Source organism: Phytophthora cinnamomi, assembly GCF_018691715.1.
Source record: "Phytophthora cinnamomi strain GKB4 chromosome Unknown Contig117, whole genome shotgun sequence".
NCBI lineage: Eukaryota > Oomycota > Peronosporomycetes > Peronosporales > Peronosporaceae > Phytophthora > Phytophthora cinnamomi.
This window is the reverse complement of record NW_027151050.1, coordinates 550846-572067: the sequence shown is the minus strand read 5'-3', so window position 1 is coordinate 572067 and position 21222 is coordinate 550846. Positions and strand designations below refer to the sequence as shown.

At 52.3% G+C, this 21222-nt stretch overlaps 5 protein-coding genes across 7 annotated transcripts; all 5 read right to left on the bottom strand.

The window, feature by feature from the left end:
- Positions 1–32: 32 nt before the first annotated feature.
- On the bottom strand, positions 33–3266 carry IUM83_10444 (DNA polymerase sigma; the record flags this gene model as incomplete). Its single annotated transcript, XM_067934952.1, has 6 exons — positions 33–43; positions 122–151; positions 2050–2341; positions 2439–2492; positions 2575–2872; positions 2947–3266. 6 exons carry the CDS (start codon positions 3264–3266, stop codon positions 33–35), a joined length of 1005 nt encoding a protein of 334 aa, XP_067781444.1.
- A 346-nt stretch (positions 3267–3612) lies between these two features.
- IUM83_10443 (Amino Acid/Auxin Permease (AAAP) Family) lies at positions 3613–5123 on the bottom strand (the record flags this gene model as incomplete). 2 transcript variants are annotated; one of them, XM_067934951.1, is made up of 2 exons in its annotated part: positions 3613–4805; positions 4892–5123. In XM_067934951.1, the coding sequence occupies 2 exons, from the start codon at positions 5121–5123 to the stop codon at positions 3613–3615; spliced, it is 1425 nt and encodes a 474-aa protein (XP_067781441.1). The 2 variants fall into 2 exon arrangements, with proteins under 2 accessions (XP_067781441.1, XP_067781442.1); XM_067934950.1 differs by having other exon boundaries at positions 3613–4799.
- Positions 5124–8264: 3141 nt separating this feature from the next.
- IUM83_10442 (putative DNA replication licensing factor Mcm2) lies at positions 8265–11389 on the bottom strand (the record flags this gene model as incomplete). Of its 2 annotated transcripts, XM_067934949.1 has the most annotated exons (3): positions 8265–10565; positions 10641–10785; positions 10899–11389. In XM_067934949.1, the coding sequence occupies 3 exons, from the start codon at positions 11387–11389 to the stop codon at positions 8265–8267; spliced, it is 2937 nt and encodes a 978-aa protein (XP_067781512.1). The 2 variants fall into 2 exon arrangements, with proteins under 2 accessions (XP_067781512.1, XP_067781513.1); XM_067934948.1 differs by having other exon boundaries at positions 8265–10785.
- Positions 11390–12421: 1032 nt separating this feature from the next.
- Positions 12422–13831, bottom strand: IUM83_10441 (putative HECT E3 ubiquitin ligase; the record flags this gene model as incomplete). Its single annotated transcript, XM_067934947.1, has 1 exon — positions 12422–13831. The coding sequence occupies one exon, from the start codon at positions 13829–13831 to the stop codon at positions 12422–12424; it is 1410 nt and encodes a 469-aa protein (XP_067781511.1).
- A 1111-nt stretch (positions 13832–14942) lies between these two features.
- IUM83_10440 (putative HECT E3 ubiquitin ligase) lies at positions 14943–15349 on the bottom strand (the record flags this gene model as incomplete). Its single annotated transcript, XM_067934946.1, has 2 exons — positions 14943–14948; positions 15083–15349. The coding sequence occupies 2 exons, from the start codon at positions 15347–15349 to the stop codon at positions 14943–14945; spliced, it is 273 nt and encodes a 90-aa protein (XP_067781443.1).
- Positions 15350–21222: the final 5873 nt, after the last annotated feature.

Here is a 21222-nt window from a genome sequence, read left to right as displayed (position 1 = left end):
TTGCAATTTCGGAGGACGCATTAGCCGCTTGTTCATCCATGGCCTACGCCATCAGATAGATCGGTAACACGTTAGAAGTGGCACAGGATATCAGTTGAAACCTTTCTCAGCAAACACTCACCTTGGTTTTCTCGGCCAATTTTTCCTCCAGCTGAGTCATCCGCTCCATTACAGAAGTGATTTTGGCCAGGGTCTCACTATCAGTAGGCTTTTCAATCTTAACCGATGAGCCCGCCGTAGTATGACCACCGTGATGGTCACAGTAACTAGCGCCATGGTGGTTGTTATCTGTCTCTTCGCCCTCTTCGACTGAATCTTCACATTTTTTGCGGGGGTTAGCAGCACGATGACACGCACACTTGCAGCAATGAGCACATTCTGTCCACGTGTCACCCTTCCCAGCTGACGAGTTAAAACACCGCTTTGGACTCTCATAAATACTTGAACGCCCCTCTCTTCGAACATCATGCTCCTCGGTAATCTCCTCTTCGTCATCCTCGTGGGCATAATTAAATGGCCACGGCCGCCGCCGACGTTTGATAGCGCGTTGGCGATCAAAGAACCCTCCTTCCCGATACAAAAAGTCAGACTCGTTGTCACTGTCCGCGATACTCGACGTACCATCGCCATGCTCGCGAATCGAAGCGACCGTCAAACCTTGCCTGTCGTGATCAGATACTTGAGCTGATCCACGCCTGCTCGAATCCATCCCCGCAATCTTCGAGAATGACGCCAACGAATATTTTCTCGTAGACCCGGATATCCTCGTGTTTGTAAAGCGTGATGAAGCTGAAGAAGTCGACGAGGACGATGAAGGCGGCGGTGGGGGGTCCAGGCCTGGTGTCGTAGGAATACTAGATGACGGACCCTTGTCGGAAATACTACTGTTTTCTGGAGTCTTAAACTGCCAGTGATTGAAATGCCAATCCAAAGCGGGAGTCGGCGAAATGGTTCGATGCGCCGAAGTCTGCAGCGAGAAGACGGATGGTAGGTACCATTCGAAGTTCGACGACTCTGAAGTCGATGATGCCTCGTGAACAGCGCTTATTTGTGCGTCCGGCAAAGATTGATTCTCGTCATCGAATTCGTCGACAGCTCGACGAGAAACACGTGACTGTGGATGATGATCCCGCGGTGCCAATGAGAGGTAAAATGGTGTAGTTGTCGAGGAGTAAAGCGGTTGCGCCCCAAACGTCGATAGTGGCAACGCAGGAGCTGACGCAATCGATGATGTCGCCGTTCCAGTCGAACCAACATTAGAGAAAAAACTCAGGCGTGGACCATCGTCATCACGAGTACTTCCAGTGTCACTGTCGCAATCAAGGAGACGCGGTCGATCATGCTGAGACGGCGAGGAGTCCGAACCGGTAGTAGCACCACTATGTTCACCGGAATCCCTTTCATCGCTTAGTTGATGCGAATGCGCTTTAGCCGACGAAGAGTTCAGTCTTGCAGGAGATTGCGGTAATATTGCATGCAGTCGATTGTTTCTAACGCCAGCTTCAGTATCGGCTTGGTCATGCTTCTTCTTTTTTGCTTTTCTCTTTTTCTTCTTTTGTTTGGGATGAATATTATCCTTAGAGGTGGGTAACGAGGAAATGCTCCATCCACCTGGAGTGGGCTGGCTGCAACCAACAGCCGTATCAATTACATCACGTAGAACAATATCGACACATGCGAGTGCTTCTTCTTGTTTCCTGCGAAAGTGTTCACAAAGTTCGTGCAGTACGCTGCTGAATCGTGTCTGCTGAGTTGCGCGAAATTCGCTTTCGCGCTTCCTTTGTTTGATCATCTTTTTGCGACTTGCACGTCGCCGTTGGGAGTGATTGGTGTTTGCCTTGTTCTCACAGTTCATGAGTTTATCATCATCGGCAAGAGCAACACTTGTTGAAGCAGCTGATACCTCTTCTTCCTTCGACAGTCTTTCACAAAGCAGTAATGAACATTGTTCTTGAAGGTGTTCTGCAAGCAAGAGTTTAATCACTGCTGCTTGCGGGGAGGAGATTGCGTCTTCAAAAGAGCTCGTGAAACAAATATCCACAGATATACCTTGGCGTACACTTCGCTGAAACACTGCCAATACGTCCATGAGAGCTTCCAAAGACGACCGTGCAGCTAAGAAATTTGCCGGTGCAATTCCTTTAGTCAGCGCCGACTGGTTGAGATCTCGGAGGTGCGAAATGGTCTTGTTACCCAGAACTTCCAATGCAGCCGTCCTTTGACTGTCACTTGCAGCTTCCCACTCTCGAACTAAATGAAGCTTAGACGCAAGACCTCGCAAATGAATTTTCGTGCTATCGTCTTTCTTGTGTTGCTTCCAAGCTGACCAAATATTGAGTTCCTAACGCATTAACCATCGGAACAAAGTCAGTTTCGGCTTCGCAGCAGCACACGCAGCGTATCCTACACCTGAATGTATCCTCGCAAGTCACACGCACAATTTGGTTGACGAACAGCGCTTGCAGAGAATAAAATCCTTGCTCCTTGAGCCACTAATTCTCACACACAACATCACCCCACACAGCGTTAAAAACGTAGCTGCTGCCCACAAGAAAACTTATCCGCATCCATCACCTTCGTCTCTCCCCACACGCGATGCTTCAACGTCGAATCCGACGGACACTCGAGCAGAAAACCACCCCGTGAAATCACCTCCATCACCCTAAAAACCTCTGCAAACTTCGCCCCCTTCCTGCTCCCCTCCGGCTGGAAGAACTCCATCGACAGCGCCACCGTGTCGCACGACTGCAGCGTGTTGAGCACCCTCATGGCCCTCAGCACGTCCCGACTGCTCTGTTCGTACTCCCTCGACCAGAAACAGCCCACCACATCTCCGTCCACAGTCCTCGCCACCGGCCGCTTCACAAACTCCCTAGTAGACACAAAACACCGCTTAAAACGTCACTAAATCGCCCGCAAACCCCTTAAAACGCCCTTATTGCTCACCTTGGCGCCGAGCGGGGCGGCATCTTCGCTGCGCGCTTGCTCTGCGCGCCACCGACCGCCTGTGGCAGCAGCTGGAACTCGTGGACGCCGCTGCTGGCGCCTTTGCAGCGCGCCGCCATGTGCAGCAGCGTCTTGACGAAGCCCACGTCCTCCACGCAGCACAGCGACGCCAGCTCCTCGCCGCGCAGGCCGCGCAGCCACCTGAGCACCGCGCGCTTCTGCTTCTCCGCATTGCTGTCGCTATTGCCTTTGCCGCCGCGCCGCCTGCGCAGCGAGACCGCCAGCTCCCCGAGCGCGCGCACGAGCGCCTCGGCGTCCATCGCGGAATTGTCGGAGTGAATGTTCAACTGGCCTTTTGTATGGGTCTCTTTTTAGCGAATGGGCAGGCGCAACGAGATTCGGTATCTGCCAATGAACAAGCGGATACGGCGAGCAAGCGAACTTCAACAACTGGCTGACGAACGTATGAAGGCGAACAAATGAGGATGTTTCCTACTCGATTGCAGATGCCACGATTCACTTTTTGCTTGCATGAGTTTCACGAAACAACGCAGCAATATGTAAAGCTCACGACTTCCGGCAATCATTATACCTATGCCAGATACAACACTTCGTAGCACAGGTGTTCCCAGTTAAGTCGCAGACGATCTAGTATGCCTGGTAACTTTAGTAGGCGATGAGGTGCATCTGCTGCAGCAAACTGAGCGCGCTCACGACTGTCATGACGACTGCCATGAACAGCGCGATGCTTTGGCTCACGCGGTGGCCCTTGCCGCCCAGACGCAGGATGAAAAACGCTGGCAGCATGAAGCAGATCGTCGGGTTCGTCGTGGCTCCGAGCACGCCCAAGACGGAGGCGATGTCGCCGGAACCCAGCGCGACTATGAGCGCCGCGAGGACCAGCGATAGCGACAGCCCTGCGTGGCGCATTAAGTCCAGCCGCCGGTTCGCCAGCAGCGCCTCGCGGATGTTGTCTCGCAGCGTGTGCACGAACAGCGGAACGGTGAGGATGAGAGCGATGCTGAAGCCCAGACAGCCGGCGATCACCGCGCCGTCGCCGTGGTAGTCATTCTTGAGGAAGTTGGACCTGGTGGCTTCACCGAACGTGACCACGACGAAAAAGCCGCAGAACGCGTACACGGTCGTCGCGATGCCGATGCTGCGGTTCATGACCTTGTACATCCTTCTGCTGGATCGGCGCTTGAGCACCAGGTAGATGGGCAGCACGTTCGGGTGGCACGTGTACGAGAACACCACTAGCGGCACCGCTCGTAGCAAGTGGCTGAGGCGCAGGTCGAACAGCGGCAAGTGCTTGAACTGGTAGGCTATTGTCGGGGCCAGCCCTTCGTGCACGAACTGGAAGTACTTGATCACGATCACCAAGGCCATGAACACGATGCACACTATGGAAAACAGCGACGAGAACCGCAGCGACTCGAGACTCCTCAGCAGCGACAGCGGCAGCACCAAGAGCCCAGTGAGCATCAAGATCAGCGCCTGCCGATCCAGAAAGATGCTCTGACTCGAGCTCCCCAGGAACGTCCTCAACGCCAGCTGGATGAGCTCCGCGCTGCCCACGAGGTAGCCGATGCTGGTCCCGAACAGGTTCATGCACACCACCAGCTGCGTGAAGCCCGCGAGCTTGCGCCCCCCAGTGGCCGCAGCCAAGTCCATGTAGGACCGCGCCTGCCCCAGGTCCGAGCACTCCAGCAGCAGCCGCAGCGTGAAGTTGGTGGCGATTGCCCCCAGCGCAATGAGCGAGATGCCCAGCACGAGCCCCGCCTGCTGCACGGCGTAGGGCAGAGCCAAGACGCCGGCGCCCACGATGGCGACGGTCATGGTGAACATGGAGCCTTTCACTGCATCAACGGCAACGGAGCAATTAGTGGGCAATTGGCGGGGTGCATTGCAGTACGAGGGCGTGCGGGTGGCTGGCTATGGCTACCTGATCCTGGCTGGATCTTCTCCATCAGGTACGTCTGGAAGAAGCCGCCGCGCTTGCCGAGCCGCTGCTGCTGGCGGAAGAAGTCGTCCTCGAACACGAGCGTCTCCCGCTCCGAGATGAGCTCGAAGTCGTCCGTGAAGGGCGCGGTGGACGCAGAGCCGGAGGACGCCTCGGTCTCCCCCAGCAGTCGCTCCGACATGCCGTCGTCCGGGTCGTCCCCGAACGCCATCATGATCGATCTGAGAATGAGAGAAAAGGAATCTTGAGCTGACTATGGGTGGGGTTGTGTCTTGGTTTCAGTATGCACCTTTTTGAACCCATTTCGTCTGGAGAGCTAATCGTCGTGATGATCAAAAGCTCATTCCAAAAGTTCTCAACCAAAACGAGCAGCGCAATGCACAAGACACTGGTGCAGTCGTTGGCCACGTGCTGTTACGTGAATTCGGACTCCGAATTCATTAATATAGATTTATTATCGCCAGTGCAATAATCGTTCCCGGCAGATTTCGTCAGAGCAGTACAGTCACATTTAGCCACCAGAGGTCTTTCCAGGCAATCGTCTCGGCAAGCACCAGTCGTGCGGTGTCCTTCACCGTGTTGCCCTCCACCTCGTACACATGCACGTTGGTGACGTTAGCGTTGAGTAGCTTGATCACCACCACGGCTGTCAAGTCCTTCGCTCGCATCAAGTATTTGCCGTTCACGATCACGTAGCCGGAGCAGTACACTCCGTCGGCGGATGCGAACTTCATACCCTTGAAGTAAACGTAGTTTCTGTAATCTGAGATGATACCGAAGCGCGTCTGCAGCTCGGCCCCCGTCGAGATCTCGAAGTTCGTGAGGTTGCCTTTCAGTGCGAGCGTGGCCTTTTCGGTTCCAGATTGCTCCGTGCTGACGATTGAAATTGGGCGCGCGCTATCGGGGCGGAAGCGCCTGTACACCTTACGCATCAAAGCGTACCAGGCGATGAAGCATAGCATCGAGATTTTGGGAAAGAACGACGCGGCCAGGAATACACCATCCTTTCTAGGGATCTGGAACGCGGTACTGAGGCCTAGAGGAGACATGGTGGCAACGACAGGGTCCACGGTGACATCCTGCATACTAAAGACCTTGTCGGAGTAATCGACGATGACACGCAGCACCGCGGGAGACATGCGAATGAAGACCAACCGATGCTTGTGAATAATTTCAAACAGGAAAATGGCAATGGAGGGGGAGATTCGCTCGCGAATCACGGAACTGATTATTGCGACGATACTGAGATAAACCACAAGAACGTCGGCATGCACCATTTCTTCGTGGACACGAACAATTTCCGACCCCGACAGGAGTGCGGCGTTGCACAGTGCGAACTCGTACAGGTTCCAGAACGAGTTTACATACCATGTTACCATAACGAGAATGCCACGTAAAATGAAAATTGCGGTGGAAGTAGATGCGAAAGGGTCTCCGATCCAAATCCTACCCGTAATGAAGTTTTGATACACCACAAGGAGGAGCACTCCCAGCGAGAAAACCGTCTGTAAGCCATAAATGCAGTGAATTCCGTGTACCCAGGCCCACGAATCAGCAATCGACGACTCACCCAGCCATTTCCAGCGAGTCAACGACTTCAATGCATCGGATTCCAGCAAGGTATATGTGTAGCGAATGTTGGACTGGTCATTGCCGTCATAGAAACCGTGCTCCTTCGCCGTAAGCAAATAATGTGCAGATTCGGTCAATCGGTCTCGTGGAACACTGCGGAGCTCGAGGTAGCTTGCATTTGTTATTCCCACAAATTCATACATTTGAAACTCCAGAGATCGTTGAAACGGGTACGTAAGCGCCACGGCGTAGAACCGCTCTATCGTCTCTTCCTGCATATTACCCACGATAGTTACCATGCCTAATAAGGCAGGGCCAGCCTTGCTGTGAATAGGGACTTCGTAGTTTTGAACAGATAGTGATACGGTGGCTACGTACAATACTTTGTCATCCATTTTGGAGCGAAGCAAGTCGAAGACGCGCACAGCTGAAGTATCACCAAGCTTCAGCCGAGTAAAACTGCAATCAACCACAACGGTCACCAGCTCTAACTCAGCCAATGTGCTGATGCTGTAGGCTGTATCGTTTACCATTTTCTCAAATCCTTGGCTGAGGAAGACATAGTTGTAGATGTCAGAGTTGAATAGCGGCACTTCAGAACAACCTTCAGTGGAGGTACGTGTTTCGGACTCGAGAAAGACGGCAAAGTCTCGCGGAGAGGTGTCCCCGCCCAGAACATCTTGAACCAACGGGCTGTCGTAGATAAGTCCCTGACCCATGTAACTTGTAATGAGTGATGCCGTGTAGGCTTCGTACGCCTCCGTGGGATTCTGCATGGAGAAAAGGACTTGAACGGTCCGCCACGTCGCTGCCATGGATACGGAAATGTACATGAATGCAGACGCAATCACTACGATACGGTCTACCAGGCCCAGTGCGTGCCGCTTGGACAACCTCTGCTTTAGCTTGATCTGTTTCGTCGCAAATGTTGCTGAAGGTTGACGAGGTAGCGTTGTCGGTGTCGGGGAGCGTGACAGTGAGGCTCCGTACTCTTTTGCAGGCTTCACGTTCACCCGAAGCACCAAGCTACTTGACGAGGACTTCATTATTTGCGTTTACGATGGGTTCCGGATTAGAGTGTTATGGTGCGTACACTTGTGGACGACGAGTGACAGTGATGATACCCAACGCAGTTGGGCGTTCGCTACCTCGTGTTCGCTACCTCTTCGTCCTCCGAAACATACGAAAACGAACTGAGGAACAGGACTGACACAAATCTAATTGGAGGCTACTGCTCTTATCTCCTTTCCTCGATTCTGTTACAACACACGAACTGATTGTTGAAGTCGCACCATGTCAGTTGTGCAGTTTATTTTTTCTTTATCTTCATGTGTGTGTGTCCCCCTGCCCCCGTTCGAGATGCTCTTTGTCATCTTATCAAACTCGTCCAACTGTTGAAAAAAATGCAAGTGTGTATTTCTTGCACTACGTAGGCTGCATGCTTAGTTTTGTAGTCGTCTGGGGGGGGGGGGGCACCAAACTCGCAGTCCCACCGTATACTAGTATTTAGGATCTGTTGACTCTTGATTCAACGTCTTCGCGACCCTGCTGGTTCAGGAGAGAAACAAGCACAATGTATTTACAGGAACTTGTGTGGAGCATTGCCAACAGTTTCGAAGCATCTACGCATAAGTTTCGTGAAGCATCTCCAGTTATCCTCCTGGTCATGCCCATGGGATAGCAGCAGAGATGTTAATAGTGAATGGCTGCATGAAAACCCTTCGGGGTGTACAACGGCAAAGCTCTGTCGGAAATTTATAACATGTCTGCTTGCTGTCTCTGCTTATACGTCCTTGACGATGGAGTTGGTCGCCTCGTCGATACGGAATCCTGCCTTGGTAAACGCTGCAGATTCGTAGAACTCGCTGAGGTCGTAGATGCCGACTGACTTGGCCTTGGACAGAAGGTCGTCTCGCAGAACAGTCAGGGTCGTCTCCTTGTGACTGCGGTGGCCCGCCTGCGCATTCGTTTGCATGCGCAGCTGCTGGTACGCGTGTGCTGACTTGAACAGTTCGTGCAGTACGTGAAGCAGCAAAACATTGTTGTCCTGGCGGTACGTCAAGTACGGCCGGAAAAGACGCCGCCACTGGCGCTTGAACGTAAACTTTTGTGCATCGCACAGACTCTCTGTGAGCACGCGGATAGCCAGCGCCAGGTCCTCGTCACCAACAGTATCACGCAGATGAATTCGGGCGTGAGCTTCAGCCATACGGAAAAGCGACTCCAAGTGTCGAACAGCAACAGGTACTGCGCCTGTATGCTGCGATGCCCGTCGGAGCTGCGCGTAGAAAGCCTCCACCTTTCCTGTGTCTAGTCCGCTTGCCAGCACCGGATTAACATAGGTGCGTGCGTACAGGATATACTTTCGTAGCAGTTCCTGGTCCAGCGTCATACTTGCATCTCCGTCGCCCACCTGCATGGACTGAGTCATGGCGCTCAACTCGTCTTCCTCATCGGCAGTCTCTTCGTCCTCTTCACCGGTTTTCTTTTTCGGATTGCTGCGCATGTGGCTGGACACGACGAAATCTGCGAGTCGTTCATCATCAACCGGATCGACCTTGTCTTGGAGGACACAAAGAAGGTCAAAACGTTGCAGAATCGGGTCCGTCAGCTCAACGTTCTCTGCAAAAGTGCGAGCAGCATTATACCGCCCACCGATGGGGTTAGCAGCCGCGATCACTGAGCATCGCGCTTGCAATGACGTCACAATACCGGCCTTGGATACAGAAATACTTTGCTGTTCCATAGCCTCGTGAATACTCGTACGGTCCTGCTCGTTCATCTTGTCAAACTCATCAATCAAGCACACTCCTTTGTCTGCCAGCACTAATGCACCACCTTGCAGCACCCACTCCTTGGTGAAAGGGTCGCGAGACACACCAGCCGTAAGACCCACAGCAGAAGCGCCTTTACCAGTTGAATACACGGCACGCGGCGCTGTCTGCTTCGCGAACTTGAGAAACTGAGACTTGGCAGTACCGGGGTCTCCTACCATTAGCACGTTCAGATCTCCACGCACGCGAGAGTTCTTGATAAACTTCGGCTTTCCGCCAAAGAGCGCAAGAGCCAACGCTGTCTTCACCTGCTGATGACCGTAGATGGATGGCGCAATACTGTTAATAATTCTCTGCGCAATATCAGGCTGCTTGGCAAGCCGAAGAATCTGCTTTTTGTCTTCCGCAGTGAGAAGCTGGCTACCCAGGACGTCGGCTCGGCGCTCAACATGGTTTGCCTCAATAACAGTTCGGAAGACGGGAAATCCATCACGCAAATTCAGTGTCGGGTCTGGCGTATTGGTGTAAATACCCGTGACAGCAATCTCATCACCAGGTCGAGCCTTGTCAATGAGGTCGCCAACCAACACAACATCCTTTGAGCGGGGAACACGTCCCGGCGGCACGCTGCCGGGCGATTCCTGCAATGTAATCTTCTGGAAGTTGCGATACACTGTCTGCTCGCTGTTGACCGGGAAATTGCCACGATACTGACACTCCGGGCAAGCATTCAGCTTCACCTCCTGCTGACTCTGCTGCGTAAAAGGCCCGAGCACTGCACTGCATCCAGGACAGTTCACCTTGACGAGCAAAAGCTGCGGGAACACTGACGTACGTCTCGTCACAACACCCGAGACCTTGATGAGGAAGTTCAAGTGTGCTGTACGCAAATCTCGCAGTCGCTCCGTACCCGGTAGATCCAAAATGCGCACGTAAATCTGCTGGTGAATCGTGGCGTAGTAAGGGAACAATGCCAACACGACTTCCTGCGCCACCTCGTCCAGAATCGCAAGCATATCCTTCGGCGCCTCCACGAGCCACGCAGCCACCATCGACATGCTATGAATCACATCTCCAATCTCAATCTCCAGCGACTGCTCGTTCCGCTGCGCGAGCTGCACGATCTTCTCATGGTACACGAGTCTGCCCTTCCCATCCGCAAAGGTGTTGAGGAAGTTCTTAAACCGTCTCTTGATCTCGTTGCGCGGCCTCTCCGTCGCGATCCACTCTCTCAGCGGGACGTCGAAGTGCTCCAAATTAATCAGCTCCTCCTCGTCGTCCACATTGCCGCCCATCTCGTCATACCCGTCCTCTCCCTCCTGAGGGCGTCTAAACCTCCTTCTGTGGGCGTCGTCGTGCTCCATCTCCTGGTCCTCCTGGAACACCTGGGCGATGCGTCCTTCACGCGCGTCTCGTCGGTTCAGCTCGTCCTCCACGGCTCTCCTGGTATCCAGGTCCATGTCCTCGTACTGCCTTGCATCCAGCATGGTCGTATCATATCGGTCCAGCGTCTCCATCCGGCGGTAATCCCTGAAAGAAAAAAAAACATTAAAATAATTAGGTAAATAAAATACATAAAACATCAACATCTCCTCTTCCAGAGGGAGTTGGAGGCTGCCAGAGCTCTCAAAGTGCAGCCCTACATCTCGGCGTTCTCGTTCAGGTCCTCTCCGTCCACGTCGTCGTCCAGCTCGTCCTCGGAGAAGTAGTGCCTCTCGCGCTCCTGGATGTCCAGCTCGTCCACCACCTCCTCGTCCAGCTCCTCGGCCTGCTCGCCGTAGTCGTCGTCGCCCTGCGCCTCCTCGCGCTCCATGTCGCCCACCACGAAGTCGTCCACGTCGTCCGCGTCGTCCTCCGCCAGCTGACTCAGCGTGGGTGACGCGGGCGCGCCGTCGGTATTACCAGCAGCAGCAGCGGCAGTTGTGGACGCGGGCGCGTCGTCGCCGCGGCGCAGACGGCGACGCTTGCGGCCCCGGGAGTCGTCGCCGGCGTCGCTGTCCTGCTCGCTGTCCTCGAGGCCATTGGCGAGCTGCGGGGCGCCGGCGGACGCAGGCGCAGAGGATGCAGGCGGCGCGGAGCCCCTAGGGGAAGAGCTAGGCGTAGCTGGAGGGGACCCGCCGCCAGTGGACGCCATTTCGATTTTGGCGGTAAATGGACGCGCGCCAAGTTTTTAGCTTTTTCCACATTGTGGCAAAATAGGTCAAATAATGATTCAATTCGCAATAAAGGTCAAACAATAATGACTCGATTTTAATTGACCCGTATTATTTTAGGGAAAATTGCTAATCAGTACTAGTAGACTACTAGAGTAGTAGTCTACTAGTACTGATTTAAGGTTGGAATCCTTGACATCCATTTGCGAACGGTAATATTTGCTGCAGCATGATGTCTCAAAAACATCTCGACATGCCTTAGGTGGGCCGTGTCTTTCAAATGAACAATTCAAAGCACTGAGACCACGACGGTGAAGTGGCAAATATCGGCCAGGATAGCCAAGTACATGTAGCTGGCGCTAATGATTTTTTTTACAACCTTCGGCAAGATCTTTTCCGATTGATGACTAGCGCTAATAGATGGATCAGCCAAGGTCAAGTTGAGGCTTCGCCTGGCGAAGAAAAATGGAGGTGGACCTGTCGACGAGGACTACGAGGAAATTAATCCAGCGGGGTGCTTTCGATCACGACTCTAATCGCGGAGCCAGCCGAGATATTCAAGTCATGGTTGCGCTCCCGTGCAACTACCTTATTGAGATATCCTACCGACCACCGTCCAAATGAGCGTTGTGAGGCCCTGTCGGGAGTTTTTGAATGACTTCGATTTACAATATGGCGACAAGTTCTCTGGTTGAACTCGACGGAGCAGGGGCCATTCGGCTCAGCTCATGCGCGAGAGCGACGTTGTAGTTGCGCCGTCTTTCGCAGTATTAGCGCCAACACGCGTCCGCTAAATCTTGTGAGTCATGATAACGAAGAAGCTGGACATGGATGTTCCAAGATAATGTGGGCGTAGGGGTAACTTAGTGCATCAAGTTTCGGCGCACGCCTTCCAACGAACGGTATGTCTTGGAAAACATTATTTATCTCAGCCTTTGCCTAGATCCACCGCGCAGTTAATAAACAAATTTACTTCTTCTTCTTCTTCTTGGAAAACGTTATTATTCTACTTTCTAGATGCGCAGTTGATCTGCGGGGCTGATGCCCGTCCATCCCGTCATCTCCGTGTCTGCGAGCCGGAAGTCGCCGTCCATTTCAACGCAATTGCGGACGGCGTACAAAAGCCGCTCTCGGCAGATTTCGTCGCTTGAATAGCGTGGTAGCTGCAGAGCGAAGAAGCATGTGTGCGACTTGGGCATCTGCGAGTCCATCCAGCCTCCAGTGGTTGTGGTCGTTCCTCCAGCTGAACTGCCGCCGTCTCCAGTCCCTGAAGATGCCAGCGCTTGGATTTTAAACTTCTGGTGGAACTGGGCAGACCCCAAAGGCAGCCGTGAACGAGCCCATACAAACCGCAGAAAAGCGCGCTTGTCCTCAGATTCGAGACTCTCCAGCACGCGCCAAAACCGTTGGATGAACTCGTCGTTGGGCGAAAGCTCTTCGTCGTACTCAGTGTTGGCCTGCAAAAGCTTTACATCCACTTCGGCAACACCACACATCCGCTTCTCGAGTTCAGTCCAAGTCAAAAGCTCCAACGCAGATACTGGCATGATGGAGTGTAGTCCTTGCTTGACAATGTTCATAACCTCTTGAGTCTCTTCCACTCGCGCCCGTAGCATTGCGTCGAGGTAGCTTTCCAAGTTGGCTAGGGTCACTGCTGTGTTGGTACCATCGTCACACAGCTCAACCGTCCGTCCATCCGACAGTATTGTCGTGAATACCAGGTCCATAGCCTCCAGCTGCTCCTCCAGCTCACGACGCTTTGCTACGGCGGTATCACCGGATTGACAGCGTTTGAGATCGTCCGAGATGCCACGCAGCGTCTTCCAGAGCGAGTACGCTACAAAATCAATCTCCTTCAGAGTTTCTAGCGCACTTTCAGGATTCGATTCGTCCTCTGCTACGAGTTGCTTCCAGACTGACATGGCCAAGTCTAGACGTACGCATACTCGCGTTCGCAGGCAAGTGCCAATCATCTGACCAAGGAAGTGGAACATCTCGCAGTAGAGCTGCCGCTTTTCTTCGGTGCTTTCTCCTGGTGAAGAACGACTGCGAGCAGAGCTTGTAGTCTGCTGGAGATTGTGACGGCTGATTAACGCGCCATTGAGTACAAACTTTTCGCGGTTTGCTCCGACTCCGTTCCGCCAGTTTGGACTAGGCAGCAGGAAGGGCAGGACACACTCCGATACCGATACGTCAGGGTCTAATTTCAAGGACGTGCTGCTGGGCCCACCGTTTGCAGAGCTGTCGGCGTTGTTGATGCTGCTGTTGCTTCCGGTCTCCGGTACATGGAGCATCTGCAGCTCAGCGAAGAATTGGGAAAAAAATTCTCGGTACGGGCCGCCGTAGTCATCCACGCCTTCTCCTTCGAACTTGACCTTGAAGCTGCGCAATTGACCGTCGTCCATGGGGTGCGAGTAGACCATACGCAACGTCTTGAGCGGTAGGAAGTGGAGCTCTTCAAATGCCTGCCCAAACAGTGATAGGAATAGGCTGCTGGTTGTTCCTTCATGGCATTTCGCCGCTGCAGCCTTCAAACGATTAACCTGTAGCTGCGGTAAATCTTCAGGGTAATCATATTCGTCGTCTGCTCTCTTGGGCGAGTTAGCAGTCCTCTCCATCAAAGCGGTCCAAAGTGTATTTTTCACGCAGACGAAGAGACTACCGCGACACTGGGACAATAGACGACACGGAAGCGAGTTCGAGTTCGAGTTCGGCAAGAAGTAGTGCCATGTGAGGTCGAAAAATGGCAACGCGCGGCTCACATACATGTTGCAGAAGCGCAGAAGGGCAAAGCGCGCGACCACCATTTTTTCGAGTTTGATTTGCGGGAGTGCAAGCACATTCACTAAGGGTGTAAGCTCTAACAACGTGGTCTTCTCTTTAATGAGGGTGACAAGCTGCTTCGGCGTCAAATTCCATGGACTGACTCGTGATACCTCACAGAAATCATTGACAACTGTCAACAGCTCCTTGTCGACCGAAAGGCTCCACAGCGAATGTTCCCCATACTCAAGGAGTTCGTCTGGTAACAGGGTAAAAGACGATTCAGCAGTTGATGCATTTTCAGCGCCTGCGCTCACTTCACTAGCTTCTGGGTCTTCAGGCAACCTGGGGACACTGAGAGAAGCAGGTGATACACTCGAATCGACAGAGACTGTAGTAGAATCGGCTGGAGGAACAGGCAACGCAGTTGTGGTTGAACTTGTCACATTCAACATACGCAGTTTGGACGGGTGGAAGAACCACGCCCCTGGTTCGTTGTCCACTTCTAACCAAATTCTTCCGGCGGCAGCTCCCACGACAGTGCCATTGCCGCGTGGCGTCCGAACTCGGTCATCCGAGTAAAACCCAAGCTTCCCGCAGGTTGCGCGCGTGACATCCACCCACACCGATTTACCCGACCGTGTCGTGACAAATTTGGTCGATCCAGCAAGCCATTCCGTTGTTAATTTCGATGCTGCAGAAGTTATTGCCGCTCGCATCGGCTGGTTTGCAACCCAGGTGGACATAATCTCACAGGCAAGTAAGCAATCCTCAACGCTCGCACTTCCGTCTTCACCTGTCGAAGGTATGAGGCTGTCTGTAATGCTGTTGCAACTCACGCAGCTGTCCTTCACAAAACATAATTTCTGGTGTCTTGAGTAGAATGCCACAGCGGGGCATACCTCGCCGACAATGTTATCGAAAGCCACGCCGAGGTCAACGCCGTTTTTGCTGAAAGACAATTCGCCCTTTTCACAATCTAATCGCAAGCCAATGCAGTCGCCCTCAGTGAAAGTTTCGCCGTACGCGCGCACTCGGTTACGCTGGTAGTAAAGAGCTTTGTCCCCGATAAATCCCCAGGACTGGTCGTCGGCACCTAGAAACGAGTCCAGATTGGCCTGACGCGACGCAACGCCTACGAAAAGATAGGGAGAGCTAGACTTCTCGATGCGGACCATCCAAGAGTGCACGCCTGTGGAGAAGCTCACGACGGCACACGCAGCTTTCCAGACTTCATTTCCAGAGTAGGATACACTCAATCCATCTTCTGCAAATGCCAACAAGCTACTTCGACTTCTTTTGCGGTCAAAGAGTAGCGAATTTCCTTCCGTTCTTGAATACGCCGGTGCCGTAGGTGGAAGGGGCGATACTAACAACTGAGACATACTTTCACCGCCTCCGCTGCTGAGACGTTGGCTAGTTGAAATGCCTGGTAAATGTTGAGCAACACTCAAGTCGCTAAAACCTGTCAGTCGTTGGAGAACATGGAGGAGCTCGACGTAACCTTGGAGATACTGCGAGAAGAGCAAGCGACCTTGTATCAACTCGCGCCTGTGCCGCAGAATTGCCGCCGTCAAGAAATCCCCGACATCAAGTTGAGACTCCATCACCAGATCATTCGATAGAGATTTGTCCCCAGTATTCCGCGATACCGACAACAGTCTGCTAATAGTCCGAATCACTACAAACTTGAGCGGCAAATTCGCCGTTCCGAGGCAACATCGTAGCCGACGCAGAATCAACTTGGCAAAATCATCCGAAAGCGATAATGAAGTGTTCGTTGCCTCAACTAGCAATGCGTCTAACATCCACACGACAACTTCGACTCCCGGTTCCTCTACCACAGTTTTATCAGAACGTCGGAGGTCACGTTGCGTCCACAAAACAGCTTCATAGGTCTTGTTTGACGCTGCAGCTTCTATCTCATCAAGGCAAAAGTCAAAGGCTGCCGTTGTAAATGCTGCCGCGTCGTAACGTGCAAAGTATAGTAAAGCCTGCGAAAAGATTTCTTCTGCAGGAAACATTTGGAGTTGCTGGGTTTTGGAGTTCGTTGGTTTTCTTCGCGAAACGATTGTAAATTGGTCACCACGCAGCAACACCAACTTGATCAGTTTAAACCATTGAGCGTACGAGGTCATCAAACTCGATGGAGAATCGATAGAGACTCGCGTTGCGGTGGCCTGGTGCAGTAAAGTGACCATGAACTTCCGAGCATACAAAACAGACAGGATCTTCTCAAACTTTCGAAGCTGTTCCAGTAAGCTCCGGAGGTCAAGTTGATTCATTTCGGCTTGGAAATCTTCCTCAAGTACAGAACGCGGTGGCGTATCAGCAATGGGCTGGGGAGTGGTTGGCGGAGTGACTTTAACCTTCATTTCCATGGCCTCAGATCTCCAAGCTGTCATGAACCGCGACTTCGTGTTTGATAGGTAGCCGCCGTCTTCGAAAGGGAAGTACATCTCACCAAATAACTTTCTGCCCATTTCTTTGTCGTTTAGCGCAGGAGCGGCAAACCCGTCGCGTCCAGCACTGGGGTTGACTTCAATACTACTGATACTTTGAAGATCGGTTTTCGTAGCAGTTTCATCGGTATTCTTCCACGAGGTCGACTGAAACCAGCTATTCGACGAATTCAAAGGTGGTGGCTGAGAAGTATCATTGGTTGTATCGTCAGGAGGCAAGACGTCGTCTTCTTCTTCGTCAAATCGAGGGGAATCACGCCCATTGTCCCGCTCTTTGTCCAAGGAGGTCTGTAGTTTACTGAGATACTCAAGGTTGTCGACTATCCAGGCCGACGCACTCACGATGTCGTTTTCGGTTTGCTTCAATGCCAGCACACACCAATCTTCTGGGAATCCCATCAGCATTAATTCCTCCACAAACTCAGCCCGTGTTTCTTCGGCTTCGGCTTCGTCCTCGTCTTCTTCGTCATTGTCTGCGTCCTCCATACTTCCTTCCTCGTCGTCATCCTCGTCCTCCCCATCGTCACCGTCATCATCATCTTCGTCTTCATCTTGGGCAGGAACTCTCGAGTCTTGTTCAACGGGGTCCCAATTCTCATTGCCTTGTCCATTCGCCAAACCCACTTCGGTCGCATCGCGTTGAGTCTGAACAAAACTCCTACGCCCAGTGCCTCTTGAGACTATATAGCCAGAATCCTCTACACTTTGGCCAGGAATGCGAGGAACATTGACAGCATCGCTCTTTCCATTGCTGGACGCGAAAATGTCTGCCAGTTCAGACTCACCGTCTTCATCCAGCCCGACCAAAGCTGCGTATACCTCTCTTCGTAGCGTACTCACTCTTTTCTCAATGTGGTAAAGCGTCTCGTGCTTCGGGTTCCCATCTTCTCCCGCAGCTAAGTGAGCAACGACCTCAATGAGTTCTGGCTTCGCGAGCAGTTCGTCAAAACCTACATAGCTTCCAGCTATTTGAATTAGTATCTTCAGTATCATACAACCAACATTCGTAGAGGCCAGTTTGTTTGCGAAAGTGCCACCCCGAATCGTTGAAGAGCTACCCCCAAACAGTGCAGGAATCAACTCACTCGCCTTCTCCACGATGACAGTAAACACTTTACGTTCATTTTGCTGTGGAATCATGTCGTTGATAACACTCGGGCAAGCATAATTGGTCCAGTTCGGGTTGCCCGCTTCGACCGGATTCAGCTCTTCAATGTTCACCTTGGAATATGTTGGGCAAGTGTCTGTATCTTCTGCATCCCAGGCAAACACTTCGTCATACCATGTCTGTGCGTTGGGGCTTTCGCCAGCAGAGTTTTGCACCAGTTCGAGAGGTTTTGTGCAGTCCTTCACGCGGACGTATGCGAGCGTGTCAAGCGCTGTTGTTGATTGCGGTGTACCAGACAGCGTCTCTGAAGGATTGCGCTGCAATGAACTCGAAGCATGGTACTCAAGTGATAGAACTTGAGCATAGTCTCTCGAGCCTCGTATTTCCACGGTAACGCCAGGTCGTAAGAACTCGACCTCCCCACCAAGGAAGTAGAAGCACCCGATCGATTCGACACATTTGATAGCGGAGAGGTGAAGAGCGCGTTTTCCGAATCGTATCTTGCGTGGTTCAGGCTGTTCAGGGTCTTCTTTTATACCTGAGCACGAGAAATTTGATGCTATAGTAGACGTGACGCTGACGATGCTGTGCCGCCACGCAGCATTCGAACACCTAAAAAGCTGGCGAAGAAGCTGGTTGAGCTCGTTTGCTATCATCACACACTGGCGCTTGGACGACTGATAATTGAACTCGATTTCATTTTGCAGATTCATTTGTTGCTCGGCATTATCTCGAACTTCAGGAGAAAATTGGCTGGCATGAATGCCGCGGGCGATCATCAATGCCCAAGGTACAGCTACAGCATCATCCATGTCTCCACATGAATGAAAGGACTTACTCAAGCAGAACCCAATCGTTCTGATCACCTGCTGCACGAAAACATCATCGAAACGATAAAACCCCAGATCCACCGGTAGAACACCAATTCCAAGCTCTTGCGCAAGCACTTTGGATGCTTCCGGAGGTTCTTGAAGGGGTAGTAAGGCGCCCAGCACCCGAATAGCAGACTGCTGTACGATTGCAGCATTGCTACCCAGAAATGTTCCCCAAATCAATCGCATCCACTTTGAAAACTGAGCTGTAAAGTGCACTAAGCCCTCGGACGAAGAACTCAGCAGGATTAGCAGCGCATGTAGCTCCACGACTTTGAATCGATTGGAGGTAGCTCCGTCCGAAAGTGTTCCAGTCGGCGACTTCTTCTCGTCAAAAACGATCCGAACATGAATAGGGGATAATGAACGAATGTGGAAGCGAAAGTGGCTCAACCAGCCGCTAAAGCAGCGGAAAGCGCCTGCCTTCGATAAAGAGGGTTCAGATGCATTGTTCGACGTCAGTCGTGGATCCCATTCCGCAGCCTTCATGATTCCAAGCGAGCGCGATAAAAAGGTTATAGCTGAAGTGACGGACGCCACAGCAGTCGAGCTCGGAGAATTTGTTTTAGACGCTTCGTGGGCCGCAGGGAATTTACCAAAGTGGAACGGAAGATCTACGTTCCCAGCGGCCCAGATAGGAATGCTTTGAGCCGCAAGAGAGCGTTGGCAGTCAAGCACACCGTTCATATATAGGCGAATTTTAGTTGCTTCTAAGACAACCGCCACGTGAACCCATTTACCCCCAGCTACTGCTTGTTTGGAAAGAATCCGCTCCCAGACACGGCCTTTAATCGTTAGTTCACTGCCCGAATCTGCTTCTCGGTTCAAGTCCATTAGAATCCCCACTTCCAGCTGCCAGTTATCAACGCTCTCTGGTACGAGTACTACGTAAAGCGAGATCTCTCGTCCAGCACCTCGCATAAACACCAATTGACGGTCATGTAGTCCTTGAGGCAAGTTAGAATGCCCACCTTCTGCACTGTGTGAGCGTGATCCCGATGTGGTGTTGATATACAACCACGTAGTAACGCTGAATTCATTCGGCTTGAGCAGCGGAGACATCGGGGTCATCGTATCATTTCCGGGTGGTGAGATCATATCCTCGTAGCTAAACGTGAGTCCTCTACTGTGGGAAGAAAAGCGCTGGGGCACTGTGATGACCTCATAACTCCGCCGCACTGCTACCGGAACCGCTGGGGTACATTCAGCTATCGTTTCCGCACCGATGCCACTCAAAGAAGACTCTAAGGGCACAAACTTGTTTGAAATCGAGACTGCTTCAACGTACAACAATTCAGCGGCTCCGGATAATACTGGAAATGTAGGCACATAGACTTCCCTTGGGTTTCCTTCATTGGCAATCTGCACCGCAAAGTGCACGAAAATATAGCGAAACAAAGTCCACAAAGTGCCTTCCAAGCGCGAAAGCTGCTTCTCAACGATTAATTGTGTGAGTGTGGGCTGCCCTCCACTCCTGCCACCAAAGCTGTCAACGGATGGGAGTTGCACATACGTCTCACCGTTCATTCCTACACCACGCTTCCTGCAAAGTCCTTGCAGCATTTCTTGAATTACGCCAAGTATGCCAATATCACTGACGAACTCAAATTGTTCAACGTTGAAGTGGATACCCCAGGCGCTGAGCAGCACAATCACGATCCAATACGTAGAGGTGGCATCCGTTTCTCCGGGCTCCATCAACAAGGCCGCTTTGTCGGTCATCATCTCCGTAAGATGGCCGACAAATTCCGAGAACGCCTCGCTTTGAAGGCTGGAGTAGAAGTGGCCTACATTGCGAGATCCCGCTAGAATCGAATGGCCAGAGGATTGAAACACAAAAACGTGCGAAACTTGGTGGACGATGTCGCCTTGGATTGAATCGAACGAGACCAATGTGAGAAGCTCCCACAGTGTTTCTAACCCACGGACGGAGGAGCTAACACGGCGGCAAGGATCAACCAGCAAAGCCCTGACTGCACTTTTCGACGACACTGCTTCGTCCGTTGTAACGAAGGTCAGAACTTCTTGCGATATGCGACTCGATGCATCTTGTCGGTTGGGCTGAAATGTACTAGCAACGCTCTTCCATCGCATCATAGTGTGCAACAGAATCCTCACGATTTTCCATTTCGATGCAGGGAACGCAACCAAGAACGGCAGCTTCTCATCGGTGTACGTTGTGTGGATATGTCTCTTAGCTGATGAAGTCGAGAATCTGAATGTAGAGCTAGCGTGGACTAGGAACGCAGGGTCGTAGGGTGCAACGTAGCCCGCATCCAACTGAAGCTTTAAGTGTTCTTGTTCTTCGTGGACGTCAACGAAGGTCAGGAGCTTACATCGGTCGAGAATCGTTTGCTGTAGAACTAGAATCCGATCAAATGAGCTCACTCGCGGGCTTTCAGAATCGGGGTGGGGCATGTTCTTAATCTCGGTTTTCTTAGCGGCAATCCGACGCCGTAATTGAGCCACCCAGTGCCATAAGTTGAGAAATGCTGTGGGTGGAAGTGACCCCCGCGCTTCAGGTGCTGACCGAGTCATGCCTAGAGCAAAATTATAGACTTGGGCTCCTAGCGTATGATGATGAACGAGAGCCGCGAAAAAAGCTGCCT